This window comes from Danio aesculapii, chromosome 8 (assembly GCF_903798145.1).
Source record: "Danio aesculapii chromosome 8, fDanAes4.1, whole genome shotgun sequence".
Classification (NCBI taxonomy): domain Eukaryota; kingdom Metazoa; phylum Chordata; class Actinopteri; order Cypriniformes; family Danionidae; genus Danio; species Danio aesculapii.
Window position 1 is genome coordinate 10009367 of NC_079442.1, and position 26496 is coordinate 10035862.

Below are 26496 nucleotides of genomic sequence, written 5' to 3' on the forward strand. Positions count from 1 at the left end.
GTTTGTCACATATATGTGGTCGAATTGACAATAAAGCTGACTTTGACTTGACTCTGACAATTAATTAACCAAGACACTTTACCTAGGAAATGCGTCTGGTGGTCTTGTATTCCATCATGCTGCCCCCCTGAGGATCGAACAGTGGGCCGGGTTCTCTGAACATTTCTCATTTTGTTTTTTCCTCTTCCCTCAGATAGCACATAAATGCTCAGTATTGTTTATGTGTTCCTGTGGAGACATGTACAGTAGCGGAGATAGGATCAGAATCTCAGGCATTTTGAGCAAAAGAAAATAGTGGAGGAGAAGAAGAAGAGCTAGGGCTGAGGTTAACGAGAGGGTACTATGAGATGACAGAGAATAAAAATGTCAAAAACATCTCTCAGCCAGCCAGTCTTTATTTGAGCAAGGGAGTGGAGAAGTGACAGTTGATTAGGACCGAGACATGTCATAGGCTGGTTTAAAACTTACTTAAGCAATGTAAGATGTATATGCTCTCTTGTTATTAGTGCTATGAGCCCAAACGTTTTTCATTCCTAATTGGCAGCATTTCAACCATCTGCTACAGATTAACCACCAACCTGAAGCGTCAGACACACACATTTATGAGGGGGCACTAGTTTGGACTCTTAGTTCAATTGCTGCCCCAGGCAAGACAAGACATGAGCAAAGACACTGCAAGAGGACAACTAGTTCACATTTTGGCATTAAAACAAAAGTTTAAATACTTGGGAATTTTTTTTCAATGATTTTGAAAGAAGACTAATGCTCAGAAAAACATAAATAATATGAAATATCTGTAGCGGTTTTTGGCTAATAAAATGGGTTTGGGCATCAGGGGTAGAATATTCCACTACAGTTACTCAAATAATTCCATTAAATAAATAATAATAATAAAGTTGTAACAACTGTTTGATTTAAAATCAAATGTTCAATCAACCAAATCAATATAATAATTAAAGAGAAAAAACTTTAATACATTTTAGTTTAACTCATCATAAACCAAACAAACTTAAATTTCCAGACTTCCAGAATATGCAAAACCAATAATGATCAAATTTAAACACAAACAAATAACAATAATAATAATAATAATAATGTCGAGGCAATAATCAACACATTAACAAATAGAAAACTCAATCTTACAAGCTTAACAAAGTAGATTTTCCATTTGTGCACGCTGAAACAACTGTGTATTCACTGCAATTCAAAATGTCTCTCCAGTTTATATACGTTAAAGTAGATCTTTCATTTATGCACGCTGAAACAACCGTGTATTCACTGCACTTCCTAATGTCTCCAGTTTATATACGTTAAAGTAGATTTTCCATTTGTGCACGCTGAAACAACCTTGTATTCACTGCACTTCAAAATTTCTCTCCAGTTCATATACATTAAAGTAGATTTCCCATTTATGCACGCTGAAACAACTGTGTATTCAATGCACTTCGAAATGTCTCTTCTACCATGCTCTAAATTAATCTTTTAAACATATAATTGACCAAATTAGCATACAAACAATATATCATTGAATACAAAACTCATTAAATCATTCAGTTTGAAGAAGAAGAAAAACATTCGCTTACTAGATCACCCGTTGATAATACTGGGCCCAGAAAACTGCTTCAAACTAAATCCATTACAAATACTCAAACTACTATAATTAAGTAGGTTTTCCAAGGAATAGTAATTTACTAAATAGTTTTAAAAATGTGTACTTTAACTTTATCTTGAGTACATTTTTAGTGCAGTATTGGTAGTTTTACTCCACTACTTTCTTTCAACCTGCAGTCACTATTTTATTTTTTCTTGTCTATGGGGATTAGAAAAATCAGTCATGTGATTCCTGTTCACTCAGATCACACATAGAAGGTTAATCGCATCATATAGAACTACCTCAAGGCATGAGTAATTTATAATTGCAGCAAACTGTTTGGAAGCATTAAAAGTGTTCAAGAAGATGTTCAAAATCTTAACACGCATTCACCCAGAGACTGTTTAGATGCATGTCACTGATGAGAAAATGACGGATGTTTACTGAATGATGACCAAAATCGCGTCATGACGTCAGGTTGACGTTGCATCCCAACATCGTGGGGACGTTGCATTTTGTTTGGAAATGAAAATTGTGTTGACATCAGAACCCAACATCAGGTCGATGTCAATGTCCAATGTCCAACCTAAAATCAACAAAAAATATCAACATCTAATGATGTTACAGCTGTTGTGTGGACGTCTATCAGACGTTGGATTTTGGTCACTTTCCAACACAACCTAAAATCAACCAAAAATCTATGTAATTTCATGTCATTATTGGACATCAAAATATTGTTTTCCTTAGACGCTGGCTAGACATTGAATTTTAGTCACCTGACAGTACAACCTAAATCTAACCTAATATTAATGTATTTTGACTACAGAATGTTACGTTTACACACATCCACAAATTACATGTAAATGCTTCTGCTTTTTGTAGTGTAATACTCTTTACTCTTGAGTACTTTTGAAAGTGATACTTTTTACACATACTATGAGTAATTTTTACAACAGATCCTTTTACTTTACCTGCACTACGTTTTTTGACAAGTAAAGTTACTTTTACTTAAGTATGATTTTGAGTATTCTTTCCACCACTGGTGATCAAACATTCAAATTATAATGTAAATGTAGAAAAAATCCTATGATGACAAAGATCATTTTTAGACTTTTTCTTTAGTCTTCTTCTAGTATTAGATGTAGAAATAAATGCTGCACTCAAAAAACGACTTTTGCTGCTTGTTCAAATTACTTATTTAATAACTTATTTAAAATTCTAAAACAACACAAGTTTTAAAAACAAATTAATTGTTTTATGTTCAAATCCACTTAAATTTGTAAAAAATAATTAAGCTAACTTAATCAATGTGTGTTGTTGTGACAACATAGAGAATTTGTGTGGAGCCCAGCATTTTTTACAGCTTGACTTGGTGCTCAGGAAACCTTTATCATGTTTTGTTGTAATATATGGGAATTTTATAGTATAAAAATATAATTGTTAGGATTAAACTTGAAATTCAGAAACCAACATGCTTTCTTTCTCATCTTAAAAACCATAATGATAAAAACAAATCTAAAGTCACCCTGAATTTAATGTGCCCTAAATTTGAATAGAAGGAATCTGCCACGTCCAACAGATTGCTAAACATGGATTTTGGAAAAAGATATAATTGTAATACAGAAAACACTGCAACAATTGCATACTTTTGTTTATTTATTTATTTTCAGCTCTAATCTTCAGGAGCAGGATGGCTGAGAGTGCCAAGCATGGCTGAAAGAAAAAGACACTAAGGGAAGAAACAGGGAAAAGGACTGACCTACGTCACAGTTGGCTGGACTTCCCCGGCAGAGACCACAAGGCCCCAGCAAAACATCCATGAAGCCATGAGGGGAGCCAGCTCCAAAAATGAAACACAGAAGAGTGAAAAGATATGACCATAGAGAGACAAACGCTGAGAGAATGAAATCAAACAACGCAAGAGAATGACCGAACTGGTACTGCTCATGAAGGAGTATAAGATGGAAAACTGCATAACGAACTGGAACGATCGACTTCAGCCCGGTTTGGTCCAGTTTATTTGGCAGAAAACAAATCAGACCTGTAGGTCCTCCAACGTGTTTTCAGTGCTATGTTCTGAGTATGGACTTCTTCAAATGTCAAATGGACACAGTTGCTCTGTAAAGACTTTCCATGCACGTTGTGTGTCTGTGTGTGTGTGTGTTTTCATAAAAAAAGTATAGATTTTGTACAATTTCATGTGCTAAATTATTATTATTTATTTTACTCCCAATATTTTAGCTGTGAATTTATCAAATGCTTGCCACATTGTTATGTTTGTGTTGTACAGGTTAACACTTCAGTAGTCCACTGAACTTTCCAGTCCAGCCACCTAAATATAAGCTACTAGACTTCCCACTTTAAAAATATAAGAAACTCTAAAGAATATTTTATAGTGTTATGAAAGTTCTAATAACTTGAATTGGAACCCTCTAATTTGGTTGCTGTGTAAATAAAGGGACATTTATATGACACTACCTTCAAGTAAAGTTTTATTGTTGGCCTTTTTTACACATCAGCATATGGACAATATCACTTTTTAAGCTTTGAAAAAGCCTTTCAAGTGTTTGAAAATTTTCATCTTTGAGCAAACAAAACATGAAAATGAAAATGGGTTGTCATGCTTGTGTATTAAATGTTTGCAGTAAAATGCTTAACAAAAAAAAAAAAAGAAAAAGGCACAAAGTTTTTACAAATAACCATCACCAACTGGCATGCAAGATTTTAGCCAAGTTCCTTGTGAACGGGCATCATTTGTATTCTAAAACTGTCAAAAGTGCTTAATGAAAATCTTTTCAAGTTTTAACACATTGTTGTTGCGTAAATGTACTATCACTGTAAACTGCTGTGCGACTGAAAACAATGAGTTTAAGGTCAATTCCTCACACTCTCTAAAACAGTGATGTGCTTAAATTAAAAGTTACAGTAAAAATTGAGAAACCAGTCATTATTTTTTATAATATAGTCAATTACTAATTAATCCCTAATGCAACAAGTCTATAAATGAACACAACATCAATTGTAAAGACATTATAATATACATCATTAAATATGAATTAAGGATTAAATTTAAGTGAATGTTAGATGATAACAAATATGATCTCATCAGATTTATCTGCTTTATAAATATTAAAATGCTGCTTTTCACTTTTCCAACAACATCAACGTATAGGCCTGTTAATGATGCACAGTAATGCTTCTATGACATAACCAAACATAAACCTCATATTCTATAATGTATTTTTTGATATAATGGGAAAGAATGGGAACACATTCAAGAATTTGTTGTATAATATCAGGTCATACACTTAAATGACACTTGGTGTTCAATTCAAAATAAATCACTATCTCTATCACTGATTTCTTCAAAAATAACTTAAATTACAACTGTAGTAAAAAAAAAGTTAACACTTTATTTTGATGGTCGATTTGAGAATTAGTAGACCGTCTGCTTAATATCTGTTAATACTGCTCCTTTAACAGACATTTAACTGACTATACGAAACTTACACTAACCCCAACCCCAACCTAACAGTCTTCTTATAATCTAATGAGAATTAGTTGGCATGTATATGCAATGTAACTTAAATTCTTAGTAACTTAAAAACAGACCATCAAAATTAAGTGTGACCAAAAAGAAATGTTGGTAACACTTTATATAAACTACACACTATGCATGATTTATTAAGCATTAGCATCTAGTGAATTCATCATTTGTTAAGCATCAACTCTACATTAATAAACGTTAGTAAACAGTTTATAACTGCAGCTATAAATGCTGTATTATTGACTTATAACCACATTTATAGTAATTATTGTAATTATTGTATTGTTATTGTATAGTAATAATTGTATTTTCATCCTTTGTTAATAATTTATTTTTCATTACTAAATTATAAGTTACATTTTTTACAAATCACTTGTATTTAGGTAGTTGGTGGTTTTGAAGATCATTCAGAATGAGTCAGTAAATGATTAATAAACTGTTGAAATCGATGTTTATATATCTTATTATTCAGGCGTATAGTAATCGTTACTATGTGGGTTAATAAATGCTTTATTAACACAACTTCATGCAGTTTTGTGACCTAAAGTGAGGACCCTTTATACTTCATGAATCCCTTATAAATGACAATTAAAGGCTTGGTATCAAATGAACAATAATCTTTGCAATCTTATTTAAAAAGTAAAATTACTGTAAAGTTTAAACATTGTTGAATAACAGAAGTGTCAAAATACGACATAAAATTGGATAAAAAACAACAATATAATAATTTAACAATATAATAGGATGCAGTATTTAAACTGTACAGTAATTTTATTTTAGATAAGGCTCCAAAGATTTATTTTTCATTTGATACAGTTTCAGTTGTGTTTCTTCAAATAAATCAAAATTAATAAAGTCGTTTATTTTCTTTTTTCATGTTTAGAATATAACTGACCCTTTAATTGTCCTTCATAAGGGATTTATAAAGCATAAATAGTCCTCACTTTAGATTAGGTCACAAAACTGGATGAAGTTGAGTTAATAAAGCATTTATTAACATGCAAATTAACTATTAATATTTGCCTGAATAATAAGATATATAAATGTTAATTTTGATAGTTTATTAATCATTTACTAACTCATTCTGAATAATCTTAAAAACCACCAACTATGCTTAAATAACTGGTTTGTAAATAACACAATACTTAATTTAGTAATGAAAAATAAATCATTAACAAAGTATGAAAGTATAATTATTAAGCACATTATATATGGGGTTTTAAGTCAAGAATACAGCATTTGCAGCTGCAGTTATAAACTGCTTACTAACGCTTATTAATGTATAGTTAATGCTTAACAGATAATGGATTCACAATTTGCTAATGCTTAATAAATGGTTCATTTGTAGTTATTATAAAGTGTTACCGAAATGTTATTTAATTAAGATTACAAATAGAAATAAAAAATAATTATGTGAAAACTGCTTGATATTAAATTAAGCAAACATATCAATGAATACAGTCTGCCTTTCAAACTCAGTATATAAAACCCTCCTGTGTGTAGGTCTATAAAAAGTAATGTTTGAGCTGACATATTGTCCAAATTGAATGGATAAAGGAATGAATGAATGATTTACAAATAAATTTAATATCAGGTCATACATTTAACATGACACTTGCCGTCCAAATCAAAATGAATCACTTTTTCACTGGATTTCTTTAATAAGTGCTTAAGTGGTACGTAAAAACCGCTTGATATTAAATTAATCAAACATATCAATAAATACAGTCTACCTTTCAAGCTCAGTATATAAAACTATCCTAATTGTGTGTAGGTCTATATAAAGGTTTGAGCTGAAATATATTGCCCAAATTATGCTAAGTTTGCTAATATTTAGTATTAAAGTATTTAGTATGCTAATTCTAGTCCATTGTGAACTTATTTGTCCTTAACAACATTAGTAATGTAATAATTCATGCAAAAGAAAGAAAAAAAAAATCAAAAAGAGCACATTTCAATTCAACTAACTGCCATTGATATAAATTTAAACTTTAAAAAAAATATTTACATTTAATTGCAAATAAGAAGTGTCCAACAATTAATTCAGAAAGTATATTCTTTTCAATTATATTCTAAATTGTAATATGGGTTATCAGCCCTAAGTGGCCACATTGGAGCCAACATATCAATACCACTATTAGCCAAACATCTTACTTTTTAAATGATTTCTCCTTTTACTACACTGGTGTTATTATCTGAAAACACTTGCTTTTTTGCTTTGAAGTCAGTATAATTAAATCCATGGGACTCTGCTCAACATAAACTGACATAAAATGAAAAAAATGCTAACCAAACAGATACGTGCATGAGTATTTGTGTGTACCAGAACATTCTGTGGATGCAACAGCCAAACTTACAACTCTACTGGATGGAAACAATTAAAGGAGAACAAGAGGAAGAATCACAAGAATAATTTCCACAGCATAAAATGTGCACAAAATGAGAACATGTGGAGAGAGGGTAAGATAAAAACAAAATGTAAAAAACTCACAGGATTTACAAAAAGAAAAACGTCAAAACTGACATTTAGACTGGCACCAGGTATTTGATGGGTATTATAACACCAACACTGTACCTACCCTCGGTCAATGACCTGGACTAAAAAAAGAAAAAGAAAAGAAAAAAAAAATCCCAGAAGATTATGATCTCTAAACCTCCCATGCAGCTCAAAGCGATAATAAACAGCATTATGTCAGGAGGGAAGATGAGTTTTCCTAAAGAGTTATATCAGATTGTGGTTGTAAGACAAATGGAGCTGCTCAGACTCTCTAAAACAAATAAATGTTGGAATGAAGAGGATTTAAGATTCCTCTAAGGGTATGGAATGCCCACAACCACACTGTTACAGATGTGCATTAGATATGTCCTGTAATATTTTTTTTTCTTCTGGAGAAAGTCTTATTGGTTTTATTTCTGCTAGGATAAAGGCAGATTTTAAAAACATTTTAAAAACATTTTAAGGTCAATATTATTAGCCCCTTTAAGCATTTTTATTGTCTACAGAACAAACCACTGTAATACAATGACTTGCCTAATTACCCTAACTAGCCTAGCTAACATAAATAACCTAGTTAAGCCTTTAAATTAGACTTTAATCTGAATACTAGTATCTTGAAAAATATTTAGGATAATATTATGTATTGTCATCATGGCAAAGATATAAGAAATCAGTTATTAGAAATTATTTTGTTAGATAAAGGCATTTTTTAAAGGAAAAAAAGAAAAGAAAATATAAATAGCTAGGTCTGAGCAATAAAATAATAATAAAGAAATATAGTTTCCTTAAAAATGATAACACGTGTTTGATAACTGTTTGATATAATAAGTGGAATATACACTGACATACAGCTGGTGAAATGGATGGTTCTTTTTTCTCAAAAAGTTGACCTTTCTACAATTATACACCTCATTTTTTATTTAATAATGAAATTTAAATAATGCATTTTAGTGACATTTCAGCCTGAATTAGCTTGTTGAATGGTCATCATAACCACACTTTTTGGTGGATGAGAAGAAAAAAAAGTGCCCAGAAAAGCGCTATATAAATGTAAGGAATTATTTTTATTTATTATTTTTTTTGAGTATTTTACAAAAACAGTATTCAATTAATCAGTAAATAAATAAATTTTAATATGGTACACTTTTAGTGCTTCACACCTTTTCATTGGTCCTACTTTGTCAAAGATAAGGTTCAAGATTTAGAATAAAAGTTACTTGTAAAATGTTTTCTCAAGAACACAGTAGCAAATGATGACTTCTCTTACATCAGATTACCTAGCTGTATGTTGGCCTCATGAAAAATATTTGTTAGCATTGGCCAAAACTGATTAGCTGAAGTCACATCGAAGCGACAGTCAACTGAGGATTCTGTTTGGTCCTAAAGCCTTTTCAATGGGTTATTTTCACCATGATGGCATAGCAATCAAAATAGGACAAATGAGGTCATGTATGGGACAAATTCTGGACATTTGTCAGCGAGGAGTTACAAGATTGTAATATTTACAAATGAATTGTATTATATTTCTAATATAAACCACATATTAAAGAAATAATATAATCACAGTAATTGTTGACACTAAGCTAATAGCATTCTTAATTGATGACAACAAGAATCACATTGTATAATTTAAATAGGTCTGAATATTTCAATACAGTTAATAAAGTTGAAGTCCGAATTCTTAAACCCCCTGAACTATTAGCCCCATGTTTATTTTTTTTCCCAATTTCTGTTTAACAGAGAGAATTTTTTTCAACACATTTCTAAACATAATAGTTTTAATAACTCATTTCTAATAACTGATTAATTTTTTCTTTGCCATGATGACAGTAAATAATATTTCACTAGATATTTTTCAAGACATTTATACACAGCTTAAAGTGACATTTAAAAACTTAACTTGGTTAATTAGGGTAGCTAGGCAGGTTAGGGTAATTAGGCAAATTATTGTTGAAATAATAAATATATATCGAAAAAATATAGCTAAAAGGGGCAAATAATTTTGACCTTAAAATGTTTTTTTTTTTATTAAAAACTTATTTTATTCTAGCCGAAATAATAATATAAAAGACTTTATCCAGAAGAAAAAATTATCAGACATACTGTGAAAATTTCATTGCGCTGTTTAACATAGTTTAGGAAATATTTAAAAAAGAAAAAAGGGGGAGGTTGATAATTCTGATATCAACTGTTTCATTTTTAGAGATCGTTTCATCAATCATAAATTTATATCTGTATCACCCCCATAAGAATAAATGTAAAAAAAAAGTAAATAAATGTTTGACTACATTTTAACAAAAACAATAGGGTGCTAAATTGTAAAATGAAGATGAATTACAATAAATAAAGAAGAGGCTATGGCCGTCTTTAAAAAATTAGTTCACTTCCAGAATAAAAAATACTTCTACAGTAATTTAGCCTTTTGTCATCTAATATATTTCTTTCTTTCTTCAGTCAAAAAGAAACTGGTGGTCAATTATTTTAATTTCCAAACTTTAAACAATTCCAACTGAGGAATGGGGGCAAATTTAACTAAACAATATGTCATTTTATTAAAAAAATAAATAAATATAAAAATATTGTATGTTTTTAATGATTGAAGTTAATTGCCAGACAGGCTTACTGACTGAGCAGTGTGTGTGTCTGTGAGTCTCTTTGTGCATATCCCTTAATTCTACTCCAATCAATGTAGGTATATCATCTAATATGTGGAGTAAACAAAGCCAAAACATACAGTATAGACAAAATGACAAATCTCGTTTTCTTTTTTACTTTTTCTTGGATTACAAGTGGGTTAGAAAACAAGGATTGCATTTGACACATGTGTACTGAACCGAAAGCATTACATTCATGTCCTTAACTAAGTATAAACATTTAGATAATAAAATGTATGATTATTTCCCGGAATTGGCTTAAAATAGCATCAACCAAAACAGCTGTGTGTTTAAGCAACTTGAATCATATTTCTTTCAAAGTTCCAAATAATACTGTGTCCGCTTATGTGATTCTGTGTTCCTCAAATAAACTGCAGGTCTAGGCAGGGTGCCGATGCCAAGATAACTGGGGCACTGGAGATAACATGAGTAGAGTGAGTGGGTATGTTCTTTTGAAACTTACCGAAGAGAGAATGTGGAGAATTCCTCACAAAAGAAGAGGTAAAAATGTCATAGAGCAGGACAGATTGGTTGACTATCTGATAAGCAACACAGGGAACATCGAGACTCACCTGCCAAAACAATGTGTACAAGAATTTCACCCTACAACAGAAGCACATGAAAATCATGAGACAATAAAAACACTAAGAGGTTAGCAAAAGGTCAGAAGTCTTTTAATCTCTTTTTTCTGATTTTTGATAAACAAGTACTCAAACAAAGAAATGTATCAAAAAAGCACTTGAACTCTCCATCCACACATTTAATACTTTTAGTCAGCAGGGTTATTAATTGACACAACGAAGGCATTTATAATGTTATAAAAAATATCTATTTCAAATGAACACTGTTAATTTCACAATGTACACACTTCCGGTCAAAGGGTCAGTAGGATTTAAAATGTTTTAAAAGAAGCATATCCTGCTCACCAAGAGTGCATTTATTTAATCAAAAATACAGTAAAAATTGTAAAATTGAGAAATGTTATTGTACTATAAAATAACAGTTCGAAAGTAGTTTAAACTTTAATTTAATAATTTATTCCAGTGATTTTAATGATGAATTTTCAGCTTCATTACTCCAGTCTTCAGTCACATGATCTTTCAGAAATCACTCTAATGTTAATTATTATTGTTACTATTAATTATATTATTATTATTATTATTATTATTATTATTATTATTAATGATTATAGTAATAAAAGCAATAATGACTGGAGTAATAATTTCATTTGAAACTGCATAGAGTAAGTAATAAATAAATATTTAATAAAATAAATGTTTAACAATTCTACAATTTTTTGTACATTTAATAAATGCCGCCTTAATGAACAGAAAAAGTTTCTGTTAAATAAATGTATTGAATAAAATGAATAATTAAAAAAACTTAACCCAAACTTTTGACCTGTAGTGTATGTTCTTAATAAAACTGGTTTTTTACATTTACATTTTCACAATATTGTGAGTTTTGTTTTACTATTATTATAGTGTTGTTTAAATTAATTAATTAATAATCTCTTAAACATTACCAATTGTTTAGTGATGTAATAAAATCACTGGTAAATCAAATAAATAATACATATACAAATAACATACATAAATACACACATACACACACACACACACACATACATACAATTAGCTAAACTATTTTTGCAATGTAGGACATTACAAGCTTAAGCAAGATGAAAGAAAAGCTATTTGACTGTAAAACAAAAAACAAAACAAGATTTTTTAAAGAATTTTGAAAAAGGACTAAACCGTTGCTAGAAAACCTGATGGGTGAGCAGGAAACATGTAACAGTTAATGCAACAGTATATATATATATATATATAGTTGAAGTCAGATTTATTAGCCCCATTTTGATTTTTTTTAACAGAGCAAGGACATTTTCACAGTATGTCTGATAATATTTTTTTCTTCTGGAGAAAGTCGTATTTGTTTAAATTTAGCTAGAAAAAAAACACATTTTTTAATTTATTAAAAAAAAAACATTTTAAGGTCAAAATTATTAGCCCCTTTAAGCAATTTTTTCTCGATAGTCTACAGAACAAACCATTGTTATACAATAACGTGCCTAATTACCCTAACATGCCTAGTTAACCTAATTAACCTAGTTAAGACTTTAAATGTCACTTTAAGCTGTATAGATGTGTCTTCAAAAATATATAGTCAAGTATTATTTACTGTCATCATGGCAAAGATAAAATAAATCCGTTATTAGAAATGAGTTATTAAAACTATTATGTTTAGAAATGTGTGGAAAAAAATCTCTCCGTTAAACAGAAATTGGGGGGAAAATAAACAGGGGGGGCTAATAATTCAGGGGGGTTAATAATTCTGACTTCAACTGTATACATAGTTTCAACAGTTAATATCCATCTATTTTGGTATATTTCTCAATAAAAATCTAAAATATTGAAAAACGTATATTTATAATATACAGAAGGAAACAAAAAGTTAAAATAATAATTTTATAAAACACAAAAACTATTTGCTGTAGGATCAAACATTCACAACAACCTCAGGCAACAAATTTGATAAAAAAAAGTTATCTAGCGCCCTCTGGTGTCTGACGAAGTGCCTCATACGCTGAGGCAAAACACCTGAAGTTCATCATCAAAGGGGTCAGTTTATCAATGGTTTGCGTGCAGGGTTTTTCTCGCCGTTTACAGGTGAGCCTCGTGAATAGCATTGTTTATAATAAAACATTACATTTATTAAAATCCTGTTGCAGGGCAAGTATTATTTGATATATTTTGTTTTGACCGTACATTATTGATTATTTTCACAGGGCGCGAAAAAACATAACACAAAACGCCACTTTGTAAACAAACATTTACGAACTGAAATATACCAAAAGTAGAAGCGATTATGTTTGCTGAAATGACGAGCAGCTTCGATGAAAATGACTCTGCAACTTCATGTAGCTTGTCTGAATTATCCAGCTCATCATCTTTGTCAGACAGAGCCTGTGTTCACTGGGGTAAGATATTTTTAGTGACCATTTTAGTGGCCTGTATTGTTTTACCTACCGCTTGTGGCTTATTTCTTTAAGGTTGTGTACTCAGTGGCTCTAAAACCACAGCTGTCTTTAAAGCAGAAAATGATCTTCTGGAGAACCAGTTTTTCATCAAAACGGTAACAAATCTGTCAGTTATTTTATCAAGCTCATTTTTGGGACTCGTCATCAGTGAAACAATTTGCTTACCCACATACAGTGCTCAGCCTAATTGAGCAGGCTACACCCCATTTTGAAAATGAATATTTTTATCATTTTTTAGTGAATATATAGGCGGTGCATTCAAACAAAACAGATTAAACCGCTTTGTTTATTAAAATAATATTTTAGTCACCAAACATATTAAGAAATTGAACGATAATACAATTAAATTCAAACTAAATATTGCAAAAAATCATTACAACCTACAAAATTTCAACAAAATTTTTCTATCTTTTTTTTTTTCCTTCTCTTGATTTTTCCTCTTTTTCAAATTTGTATTGAAAATTTTTTTACAACATAAATTTGGGTTTACTAGTTTTTGGACCGTTGTCATAAGTTATTTTGCTAGATAAACTCCAGATTTGGCTTCAGCACCTACTAATCTAATGTTGAAAAATATTCAAAGATGATTCCTTGGATTTACTATTTTTTCTAGTTGTAAGTAGTTAGTAGTACTAAATTAAATTTGTTTGTTTAAATTCTTCACATATAAGTTGCTTACAACAATTTTGCTGACAATTTTTTTTCAGTGTACCAAATTTTTGAAGGAAGCATCGCACCATTCGACTAATCGAATCATTATCCTCATTATAGCCATTTCAAAAATGGGATTATTTTTTCTAAATTATATAATAAAATATTATAAACTAGTATTTACAAAATAGCAAGAATAATAAAAGTCTGCCTTCTTTCATAAAGATTTTTTTAAAACAAATCAATAATTATGCTTTTATGTGTCAGACATGAGGGCGAGTGACTTACATTTTTGAATAAAAGCATCTTGGAAAAAATATATTAGTTGAGTGTAACTGATAACTAGGCCCACACAGAATCTGTGCATGCAGAATTAAATCATTGTATTTACTTGTGTAAATTTATATTTATTCAGTTTTTTAAATTAATTTCACTAATATTATTAAGATGTAATAAAAGTAATATGAAAATGTTCATATGATTTATTTACAGCAGTTTGTAAAGTAATATTTTCTGTCTTTTAGTAGATATTATACAATACTTGCTTTGTAAACATTAAATAAAAGTTAAAAAATTATTTTTATTTTAGATATTAGGTTTTTAGTTATGATAATCCTAAAATCCGCATAATTCCCCAACGTTTTTACAAAATTCTCAGCAGAAATAGCAAGAAATGCCTACTGATTCTGTCTGGCCCTACTAAAAACCTATACCACAATAAAAAAGTATGTTATTAAAAGAAATGGTCTGATTTCTATTTTCACAGATATGTCTTAGTGAGGATGCAGGTGATGAGATGCATATAGTGGCTGTCTGTGATGGTGTTGGTGCTTCCAAACCATTGCCCATTGCCTCCCTCCGCCACTGTATGCCAATGGTGATTATTAGTGTGTTATAGTTTGCCTGAAGGTCTTTAGAGATCTGAATGTTTTGTCATTATGTTGCAGATCAGTTTTCCAGGCTTGGAGCTTATACCCCCTGTTACCTTTAAACTGTGCTCTGGTAAAGGGCCTGTGTTTGTCTCTGCTCAGCATATAACATGTAAGAGCTTGTATTCGAATACTTATTTTATATTTTCGTGTTCTACAAGATTGGACCAAAAAAAAAAAAAAACAGTTTTAGACCAGTTAAAATTGTAATGGCTGGGAGGTTTTTATGAACTGAAATTGAATTGAAGGGAAAATTAGTTTTTTTCACAACTGAAGAAATTAAATTTATAGTTTTAAAAATACTTAAATTCTAATTTAATTACAACTCTGACTTGTTTATAATTTATATGTACTTTTATATGTAGTAAATGAAATGTTTAATAAAATGTTGAATGGTGTCCAACCATGCTAAAAAATAAAAATAATCATAATTTTGCTGTGTTTTTGCAGTGAATCCTATTGAAATGATTGAGCAGGAAGAAGAAGAGGAGGAGGAAGAGGACGATGAAGATGGTTAAAATGGCAATCTTGAAAGCCTATTTTGACAGTTGTGACCTTGATAGTTCCTGTGTGATCAGCATCACGTCAATGTATACTTATTAAAACATAAGTGTTATTCAGTTTTTTTGGGGGGGAAAGAACTATTATCTTCAAGTGTTTTAATGCTAAAGACAAAGGAAAGTGTAATGCAATAAAGTGATTGTATATAATGCTACTTTTTATATGATGTATTTCCCTTTATATTGTGACATACATGCCTCATAGAACACAAACCAAAGAATGTTAAATAAAAAAAAATATTCAATGTGATTTTTTTTTTTTTTTTTTTAACCTAGATTTTTAGCCGCCTGCTGTAAATTGTAAGATTAACTTCACTTTGTTTAATTTGATACAACAAGAATAGGCATACTAGTTTGATTAGGGTATGACATCAAGGCCTGGTAGTGTTTATAGAGTTAATGAGCCGTTGCTTGGAAACAGTCACGCATCCAAGCAACAGACAGTAAACAAACCCTTGCTTACTGTCATTGACAAGGAGCTGGAGAATGACGTGTTTGTAGAGGGAGAAGAACCAGTGATGCACCAGCGCAAATTGTCATCTAGCTCTGTGTTTAATGGTGCAGCCTTCATGTCATCCAAGTTGAAGATTATAGAGGATTTCAAACGAGACACACACCCTGATAAAGTGAATCTTGCTGGGAGAGGTGAGTAATTTTACTGCCATTCCCCACATGTGACATAATTATAACTTGCTGCAATTATTAACATTATTAATATATATATATATATATATATATATATATATATATATATATATATATATATATATATATATATATATATATATATATTATAGACCAGTATAACAACATGTGAAATCAAAACTGAGTTTCAAGTTGTGTCTGCTAGTAATTTATGTTGTAGTGTTAGAAAATTATGCATAGGAAAGTCAACATGATGGTGAATTTTACACTAGTGGCCCAACATCACATACACAATAGCATGATCGATAGTATAGTTTTATATAGTTAATCCTCAGAAATGTCATACAGTACATTTCACTACTTGTTTTACTGGCTGTTTATAATAAAATGTACATTTCTATCTATGACCAGAGTATGTTGGAGAGCAAGGACACACCACATGGCTTCCTCTTGTACGCAAAATTAAACAGCAAATTGCCACAGACCCGACTCTAACCCCAGAGTACCCACCCATCCTTGGAATCCCAGAATTCACCAGGAGGGCAACTGAACTTGCATTAGGCAAAGATAGCCCCGCCATTATTGAAAGCAGGGTAACATTCTTTTAATTATTTTCAGTAACCAACGTCACTGTATCTTCCTACAGCTGTTAAATGCACACGTTGAACACTACCCCAATATTGCATTTGATAAATAGAGACTTGCAAGCTGAATAAACTGATAGCGCTGTGAAAGCTTGGTACTGTACATATATAGTGTGTGGTTTGTTTGTAGATGGTTTAAAACCGTTTTTCATCAACACTATCATGAAATGTCAGTGTGGAAGTTGTAAACTGCAAATAGCTTTTGATTACTGCATTACAAAGATGTGACGCAATTGGTTTAATAATAGACATAATACATGAAATATAAGGGAACTAATGATAAATATTCCCAATGATAAATATTACACTTTAGAATTACTTTAATTAAAAAATAATGGCATTTGAATAATGTTAGTATCAGTATGTTAGTCTTACGGATATCTATAAGCTAATGTGCTGCAAAGCAGGGACAAAAGTCGCATATAAGATATAAACATTCAAACCTTTAAATCTGACACTTTCACCTAAATGGATTAATGTTTTATTAATTTATTTATCTTGCACTTGGTACATTGTTCTAAAAACCAGGTAAAAAAAAAGTAAATTAGTATGGGGACAATAGTATTTAGTAAATTAGACAATAGAACCTTTAATTTAGTTATTACTAGGAGTAAGGTAGATGATTTAGCTGTTGATATGGATTAGGAATAACATTTACAATGTGCATTACAAGTGCTAATAAACGGTCAAAAAAAAAAAAAACTGCCAAAGCTTTTTAGTAGCAAATTAAATGTGAGAATTTGTCCTCATTCTGTTATAATTTCCTCTTGATTTGGCCCAGATTTGCTTTGTGCTGATGCTGCTAAAAGATGCCTAGACAAGCTGCTATAAGCACATACAATTAGCTACTAAATACTACTGAAAACAGATGTAATTCCAACAGTTAGTTCAGGCATTATTGAAATGTTATCAATTTTTAGTCGATCTGTTTTCATTTGGATTCTATAAAACATTCTCACCTTACTGGTATTGCATCATGCGATGAGACCATTTCCAGTAAGATATATATATTTTTTTTCTCAAAATGACTCTTCTTGTTCTTTCTTGTGTAATTGTGTACAAAGTACTGAGGTCAGCTAGGTACCTTTGTTTTGTTGATTTGTTGTTGTACAGAGTGCATTAAGAAATTCACATTGATGTTGATTTAAATTACTTTAGAAGCATTTACTTTAGAAGCATTTCTATGTTTAAGAAAAGAAAGCCCAATAAAATGTACTTAAAACAAGATTAAATTAAGTAAATTTAGTAACTTTGAAGGTGTGAGAATGTATTGCTAAAATAAACCGTTCTCTCATATCTACAGTATATAAGCAACTGTATGTGGCTTAGTTAAGTGTAAAACAAATCTTGAGACATGTTTTTACAGATCCATTTCCAACACTAGGATATGATATATTTTTTTTTTTTTTTTTTTAGACAGATTTGTAAGGGTCATGATTATTAATGACCTGTTCTCACGCTCATGCAGTTCATTTTAGTGCCTTACACTCTCTAGCTAGTTTTCACTATCAGGCCAAATGGTTCTGTTTGCTTAACCATTCCATGCCATTTTAGTCCAGTCAGCATGGGAATGGATGGAAAAAACATTGTGGCCAATCAAACACACGGGTATTCGTTTTAATGATCTCATGTGGCTTGTCAGTCAGTGATTTGTTCCAATTGGCCTGCTATTTTTTTTTTTTTTTTTTTTTTTTTACACAATGATTTACATTAACTATTAAGCAATGTAAGGTTTTTATTCTATGGCACCTTTTAAATCATTATTAATGGTGTTAATTGCCATTTTGTGAAGTAAATTACTTTTTGTTGTTCATGCAACAAATGTATGTTGTTGTTTTAAATATATAATGATATTTGAGCCACACTGAGAGGGGTTGGGGGGATATACAGTCAGGTCCATAAATATTGGGACATCGACACAATTCCAACATTTTAGGCTCTATACACCAACACAATGGATTTGAAATGAAATGAACAAGATGTGCTTTAAGTGCACACCGTCAGCTTAAATTTGAGTATTTACATCCAAATAAGGTGAACGGTGTATGAATTACAACAGTCTGCAAATGTGCCTCCCACTTGTTATGTCTCAATATTTATGACCTGACTGTACATGCAAAGGAAAAAAAAGCCTTATGTGGTGGATTAGATAGCTCATGAAATGTGTTTGGCCATATAATAGGTGTTTGGCATCCAAACCGTTGGATGCACTGGAGCAGTGCGTCTGGGTGCCGAGTTGCTGAGATCCTGGTACCGTTCAAATTCTTCCTGGAGTGGACCCATTTTGCTCCCCAATACCTGTGATGGTGAGTTCAAAATGTAAACCTTTCATTAAGTGAAGTCTGGTAAACTGTGTATTAATTTAAATATAAAGTTTCAGTTCTTTCTCCTCTAACCTGAAGAACTTTAAAATATATCAATTTAATGAAGCCATCATAATGTTTTTTTTTTTCTTTTTTTTCTAAAGATTCACTGACAGGCACATTTAAGGCAGCAGGGATTGATGATGTGCAACATTATCGGTACTGCAATGCAGATTCCAATGGACTGTGTGTGGAAAACATGGTGCAAGACTTGGAGAATGCTCCAGAGCACTGTGTGGTGGTTCTGTTTGTTTCAGGCCACAACCCCACTGGTGCTGAGCTCTCCCAGGAGGACTGGAAACGTGTTGCTGAGGTCATGGTGGTATGGTCTAAGAAATCAATCATACAAATACTTCCCAATCACACAAAAAAATGCAGAGCTCTCAATTCCATCATGTTCTCCCAAAACAGTTGAATTCATGCATTTCTTACTTCAAATTTAAGTGGATTCACCATAAAACATTTAAGTTGTTCCCCCCAAAAAACTTAAGAATCGTGTTGTTTCAACTCATTTTAAATAAGTAGTTTGAATAACAAGCAAAAGTGTTTTTTAGTGTACACTGTAAAAAATGTAAGGTTCTACACAATTCATTCAAAACAAAAAAATTAATTTAACTTAACACTTTACAAACTTATGTGTATTAAACATAAAAAAATAAGTTGTCCCAATGAAAAGTAGTTTGAACAAACAAAAAAATATATTTTTTTGAGTGTAGGTAGAGTGACAGTACAATATTTTATTAAGTTAATCATAAAATGTATACATTATAAACCCCAAGACTAAGATCAAATATACATTAACAATCTTAACATTAGGGTGAGGGTCTTTCTAAGGTTTTAAAAAACTTTCTTAAATGTGTTTGAGCCATCATTCAAGTTATAATATCTGTGCTCTTTAAAACAAACAATCCTGTTATTCAAATTTCTAATTACAATTTTGTATTTTGTGCTTTATATATTGCTGTAAATAAAACAGGTGAACAATTTTGTAATCATAGCCCTTTGACGCATACAGTGACGTACGGTTTATCCCAGGACTGAAGAAACATAAGTATTTTATGTTTTGTCAGTTTAGTGGCTAATGCTGTATGAAAATGTACGTATTAAAAAGGAGGCATGGTACCCAACCTAACCCTTAAACACAACTGTCATTGGGGGATAAGCAGATTGTACTAAATTGTATGAATGCAATTGTACGAATTAGTCACCAAATCAAAAAGTTTTGTTTTGCTGTGAAATGGTTGCACAATCACAACGGTGTGGTTACAACCTTCAATACTAGCCCATTTCACCCATACAGACTTTTCTGGAAAATTACTTCCAGAAAGACAAGTTTTAACATTACTGGTAATTTCCAGGAATGCTGGTCTGTGTGAATAGAGTAGGAAAATGGATCGATTAAATGCTTATGTTAAACAGAAATGGGTTTACTTACAAGCTCTGCGTTCAGCTGTATGCGTGCATGTAAAGGAGTGCTCCGGTGAGTCAGATTTCATTAAAAACACCTGTATTCTTTCATTTCAAAGGTCATCTCTCAAGCTGCAGCACAAATTCAAATGCACGACTCGACATACAAATGTGTTCCTGCATATTTCTTTATTGAATTTGTTCACCATCCACAGAATTGGCTTTTTGTAATTTAGTAATTTGGTTTGTCTTGGACAAATACAGCCGCATGAATGCTAAAGATACTGTAACCATCTGCTCGACCTGTTACAGTATCTATAGGCTATCATTATTATTTTAATTGCTCATTACTAGTTATAGAGGTGTGTCAGTATATAATCCCAAGCAAGCGTGTGCCAAAAAAATCTTTTTAAGGAGTTCACCTCAAAATAAAAGTAAAACCAATAACAAAAAAAGACCGACCCCTTCATTTTTACAAATACAAGCGAAACCGTTCAGATGTCATTTCTAGTTATAATGTCAGAATTTACTGGTAATTTTACATGGATGTGTGAATGGTGCTTTTCTGTAAAAATTACAACATGCCTTGCCTGTGTGAACAGTGCTTTTTAATATACCGGTGAAGCCATTCCTGAAATTTTCAGGATACATACCAATATCACGGTGTGAAGGGCTATTAGCTCCTTTCACACATACCAGTCAGTAAATATCTGTAAAATTATAGAAATGATCTCGTGTTCACATTACCCCAAGAATGTCCATGCACAATAATAAACATCTCAGAGCTTTAAAGAAATTTACATGAAGCCCATCTGGTCCCTCAGATTATGTCAGAGTTTGTTGCTGTTTGTTAGAAATCATATCACACTTCTCAGACATTCCATGATCCAATAAACACAGATTAATCATGTGAAAAAACGCCAATGACCAACAGCAACAGATGCCGACAGGGGTAACACACTGATTCAACAATCTCTGACAGCCTTGTTTGTTGCCATTCATCTGTGCTATGTGAATTGACTTTTACATACTGTATATGAATGATTATTTAAGATGAAATAATCATGATGTAATAAAACATTGTATATATTGTTACTGTTGTAAAACCATATAACATAACTAGTTTACTATATTTTACGTAAACTTCAAACTTGTATTGTCTTTACACACATGCACACACACAAACACATACGTATGTATTATATACAGTATATATATACCAAAGTAAAACACATTTTTGACTAGATTTTCCTCTAAACCACTGGATGATACAAAGCTGGACCGCTAAATCTTATGTTGTGTCAACACATGGAAAGGTTTATTGCTGTAGTGAATGGACCTTTAGAGTTGTGCCAATCAGTGCATTGTCTAGTGTTTCAGAGGAGAATAAAGTCAAAAATGCCTTTTACATCAGTATGTGTTTAGTTTATTGACAAGGTATGCTGTATTGCTTTTTATGTCATTGTGATTAGTCCAGATCAAACATAATTTAAGCATTAATAGCCACAGAGAGCTTTAATAGCATTTCAAATTTATGGATTCCTTACCTTGAAGGCTTTCACTTCTTTTTCCCTTTATTAGAGGTGCCAGTTGTTTCCATTCTTCTTGATGACTGGCCAAGGCTTGAGCAGTGGTTCTCTTGAGCAAGATGCCTGGCCTCTTCACCACTGTGTGTCTTTGGGGCTTGAGCTCCTCTGCGCTCAATCTTTTTCACACAATTTTGGCATTTATGGTATGATATGATTCCAAAAACATATCTAAATGTGATTTATAAATTAATGCATGTTAAACTACTGGAATTATATTGGCTATTCACATTCACAGGTGAGAGAGTGGGGCATCTTCTCTGCGTATTAAAGCAGAATGTGTTGGCTGTACAATCTCAAGCTGAGAAGCTTGTGCAAACACTTTGGTCCTGCCCACCAATAGAAGGTGCCAGAGTGGTTGCCACCATTCTAAGTAACCCTGCTCATCTGGTAGAGTGGTAAGATCAAATGCATTGTGCATTATGCAAAATATATATGTTGTATTTCATGTCAACTTACTGATGAAATTATAAAAACAGTATGAATAATAAAAAGCACTATATGTACAAAATATCAAACCAAGATATTATTATGTTTGTAAAAAATTTAAGCTATGATTCGCAAGTTATAATTACAGTTGCATAAAACAATTACAAATAAACCATTCATTTTCCATTCATTCATAGAGAACTAAATAGTCTCATCCTGAAAAACTGGCAACAGATATAAATAAGAAGAATGGAATTTGCCATTTTTCTCGTATAATAAATTACTTTCACCTCATAAGATGAATGTTGAATTAATGACCTTTTTTATGTGCATGCTAGATTTTATTCTGTAAATTTTGTTCCATAGTAGTTTATGCATATTTTCTTATGAGATAAAGTTTATCCTACTCAGAGTTTTAGGTACATTTTCAATAATTTATGCACATCTTGCCATTTCCATTAAGTATAAAAATATGGATTAATGGGAACATTTGTATACACAGTCCGACCTTTCAACAGTCCGACCTATACACAGTCCGACCAGTCAACCAACAAAAACCTATGCCTGGTGGAACAGAACTACAATATTGGGGATGAAAAGTTACTCGGCATCAAATTCACCCTCAGAGAATGCAGACACTGGCTGGAGAGGGTCTTTCACTCATTTGTTGTATACATGCCGTAAGTCAACAAGAGGGGTATCTTCTTGTAATGACAAGAAGAAAGAAACTGGAACTGCTTAATTGTTTGGTCCGGGACATGCAGAACTCCCTTCATCATCATACCATGTATCTCATTCTCTTCTAGTGTGTAATCAATTGCCAACCTCCTCTTTCCCCTGTTCAGGGGAGAGATCATAAGTAGTATCTTTGAAACACTGATTCTGGGAGAGTGAACCGGACTGGTATTCAACTCGCCAACATTTCTGGCATGCTGAAGTCAACTCGAAGCGGATGTCCCCAGAGCCCCTACTTCAACTTTCCTTCCAGGACAGAAGCTTTGGCACTCTACCAAGGATATCTGCCTCAGACTGCCCTGCAAGAAACCTAGTCCCAGATTTATTGATCCAACCCCATCCTCTGGAGTAAATTATCCTATCTCCACAGAGCCTTGTCCTGCAGACGATCTCGAGATCATGAATGAGGATGGGAATAGGGTTTCCAATGCAGTGGAGATAAGCTGGAATTCCTTGTCGACAGGAGAAGATGAAAAGATCCAGAGATGGGTATCATATCAACCTTCTATCGGAGTTCCATGCATCCCATCCTAATGCTCCAGCACTCAAAGGCCTAGCATGACCCTACAACATCTAGGATTCAGGCCTCCATAGTGGGCCGTGGAGTGGGAGGTTCTGTCACGGTCATGAGAGACTCCCTTACCGGATTACTAATCACAATTCCACTTACTCACTAATATCAAAGCACTCAGTCCCCACAGCAATTTGTCAGGTCTATATTATTGAAAAAGACATGCCTTGGCCCCTGTCCCCAGACTCTCCACTCTCCTGTGTGTTCCACTCCACTCGTGTTCGTGTGTGAGCTTCCTCCTAGTTATCCTTTGAAGTCTACAATCCAGCTCTTGAAATGTCAAGTTCATTCAGGAGTTTGGTAAAAGAAACATTTCAAATCATCCATTACAACCATGTGGTTCTAAATTCAAACTACAACTCTAGCAGTTAACAGTATTTATCCTCATCTGTTCAATAAATACATCTGTTCAGTTTGAACTATACTCTCCATCATACATTGTGATCAACCTATTTGATTGGTCTATTATTTCTCACCACGTGCAAATTGTTCCAGTATCCATTTTCAATCACACTCAGACCACCTCATTCAGTCAATTTCTGACAGATAGTTTTGTTGATCTAAGCACGATTGCTCTATTTAAATAAACAACTCACCAAAAATGGATCTCACCATCATATTTGATCTTTTTGTAAATTGACATTAAAATGTATTTCTGTAAAAATGTGTTTTAAACATTAGCACTAGTTTTCTGTGCAGAAAGATCATACAATCATAGTAAGAAGGGTATGGCTGCAGACCAGGTGCACATGCAGTGCTGAGACTGCATGTAATGCATACACCAAACCCCATCCTTAAAGGTCCTGTGAAGTGTTTTAAAATTAGCATTTTTATTTGATGTTTGACCATAATCTCAACTGAAACATGAAGAGCGGGTGGGTTTATCCCCTCCCCTTTTTAGAAAACAGCCAATAGCATTTTGTTTTATCACTGCTCGGCTAGTGATAGCTAGTGATAGTTTCTAAACGTAAAATTTTGTCACTGTTTTGGTGCACTAGCTTAAAGATATCCTAAAAACTAACAATACTGATGATAACATCTAAAAAACTTGTTTGTAATCTAAAAAAAATTTAATTTCATGAGACTTTTAACCCACACATAGATGACACTAGCTCTATTGAGTGCACGTTTAAGCTTGCATGTGCACCTGCAGCTCCTCCACGATGGACGTCCAGCACTCTCCAGCCTCTGGTGCCTAGACTGCAGCTCTGCACAAGACATTTGGCTATAGGAGAAATGGTCGTGCCCAACTGAGCCTGGTTTCTCTCGAGGTTTTTTAATTCTTCAGTTTTCGCCACTTTTCAGTGATTGTTTTTTTTCCTCGCCACTGGCTGCCATGGTACGGGACCTGTGGAGCTGTGCATCGATATATTTGCTTTTCTAGTGTTTGAACTCTCAGCAGTGAATATTAAACTATTTTTTAGGACAATTTTTTTGGGGGGATATAAGGCCAGGAATAAACAAAACCTTTAAAGGCTTTTCATTATAACGCTTTATTGGCACAGCCTCTTCATATCAAAGCTCTCCAAATAAATATTTGTTCATGACTGGTCCCATTTCCGTTAAGATCAAATGTTTGTGCAATGTAAAATCATTCACTAATGAAATGTCATATTAAAAAATAAAATGTAGATCTCGATCGTTCACTTGTTCACATGTATTATGCAGTAATAATTCTAAGATGAACAAATTCCCACGGCTTACTAATTAAATTATTCAGCAAAAGAGTTTGAATTATTGATGTATTTTATTTTTAATTAATTTACAGGCAGGAGAGTGTGAAGGCCATGGCTGAACGCTGCATGCTTATCCGAGAACATTTACGTGAGAGACTGAGGCTTTTGGGTGTTCCGGGGTGTTGGGACCACATAATAAAACCGGGAGGGTTTTATTGCTGTTTTGGACTCAGTGGTGAGTGATAAATAATATGTGCCTAAGGACAAAATGAATGCTACTTTTTACTTAAAGCAGCTTAGCAGAGAATCTCAGCACATTATTCATTTGAAGATGCAATTGAAAAACTTTCAAGAAAGTAATTACTTTTTACCTTCAGTTCAACAGGTTGAGTTTCTGGTTCAGAAGAAGCACATCTACTTATTACCAAACGGGTGTTTTAATATTAGTGCAATTAATAGTCGTAACCTGGACTATGTTGCTGAATCCATCCATCAAGCCTTGAGTGCTGGACTTTGATCTCAGATCAAACTCTTCATCTGAAATATTCTTTTCATCATCTTTTTTTTTCATTGAATCGACAGTAGGTATAATTTACATGTTCAAACAGGATTCTCAGCACACAAAATCTTTTAATGTTAAGCTTAACTTTTAATGAAGGCTATAATATAGACAGAGCTGCAATAGACAGTCCCTGTAACAAACAATGAGAAATAAATGAACACTTCATTTCACCCACAGCATTTTGTGATGGCACCTATTAAGCAACATTGTCACATAAAACACATAGAAATGCATTCATTAGCCATTTCACACATCAGTATGGTCTAAAATTAGAGGCACCATTTAATTTTCACTAATAAAAGAGTAGAAAATGATTTCTTTCTTTCCTTCTTACTTTCGTAGCCATAAAAAAACAAGATGAAGCATGAGTTTTCACAAAGGAGCCAGAATTTTTTTTATTAAAGGA

The 26496-nt window shown here is 32.3% G+C and overlaps 3 protein-coding genes across 3 annotated transcripts in view; all 3 read left to right on the forward strand.

Annotated features, from left to right (window-relative positions):
- Positions 1 to 4433, forward strand: part of adrb3a (adrenoceptor beta 3a) — a 47016-nt gene extending 42583 nt beyond the window's left edge. Inside the window, exon 2 of the mRNA XM_056463151.1 lies at positions 3262 to 4433. Within this exon, the coding sequence (XP_056319126.1) occupies positions 3262 to 3289 (28 nt within the window). The 3' untranslated portion in view covers positions 3290 to 4433. The remainder of the gene's footprint in view (positions 1 to 3261) is intronic.
- Positions 4434 to 13160: 8727 nt separating this feature from the next.
- npm2a (nucleophosmin/nucleoplasmin, 2a) lies at positions 13161 to 15449 on the forward strand. The gene is made up of 5 exons (XM_056463102.1): positions 13161 to 13272; positions 13345 to 13427; positions 14750 to 14860; positions 14931 to 15024; positions 15363 to 15449. The coding sequence occupies exons 1-5, from the start codon at positions 13161 to 13163 to the stop codon at positions 15428 to 15430; spliced, it is 468 nt and encodes a 155-aa protein (XP_056319077.1). The 3' UTR covers positions 15431 to 15449.
- A 496-nt stretch (positions 15450 to 15945) lies between these two features.
- Positions 15946 to 26289, forward strand: got1l1 (glutamic-oxaloacetic transaminase 1 like 1). The gene is made up of 8 exons (XM_056464468.1): positions 15946 to 16117; positions 16529 to 16710; positions 18944 to 19067; positions 19229 to 19446; positions 22113 to 22263; positions 22356 to 22515; positions 25621 to 25763; positions 25906 to 26289. Exons 1-8 carry the CDS (start codon positions 15991 to 15993, stop codon positions 26043 to 26045), a joined length of 1245 nt encoding a protein of 414 aa, XP_056320443.1. The 5' UTR covers positions 15946 to 15990; the 3' UTR covers positions 26046 to 26289.
- The last annotated feature ends 207 nt before the right edge of the window (positions 26290 to 26496 follow it).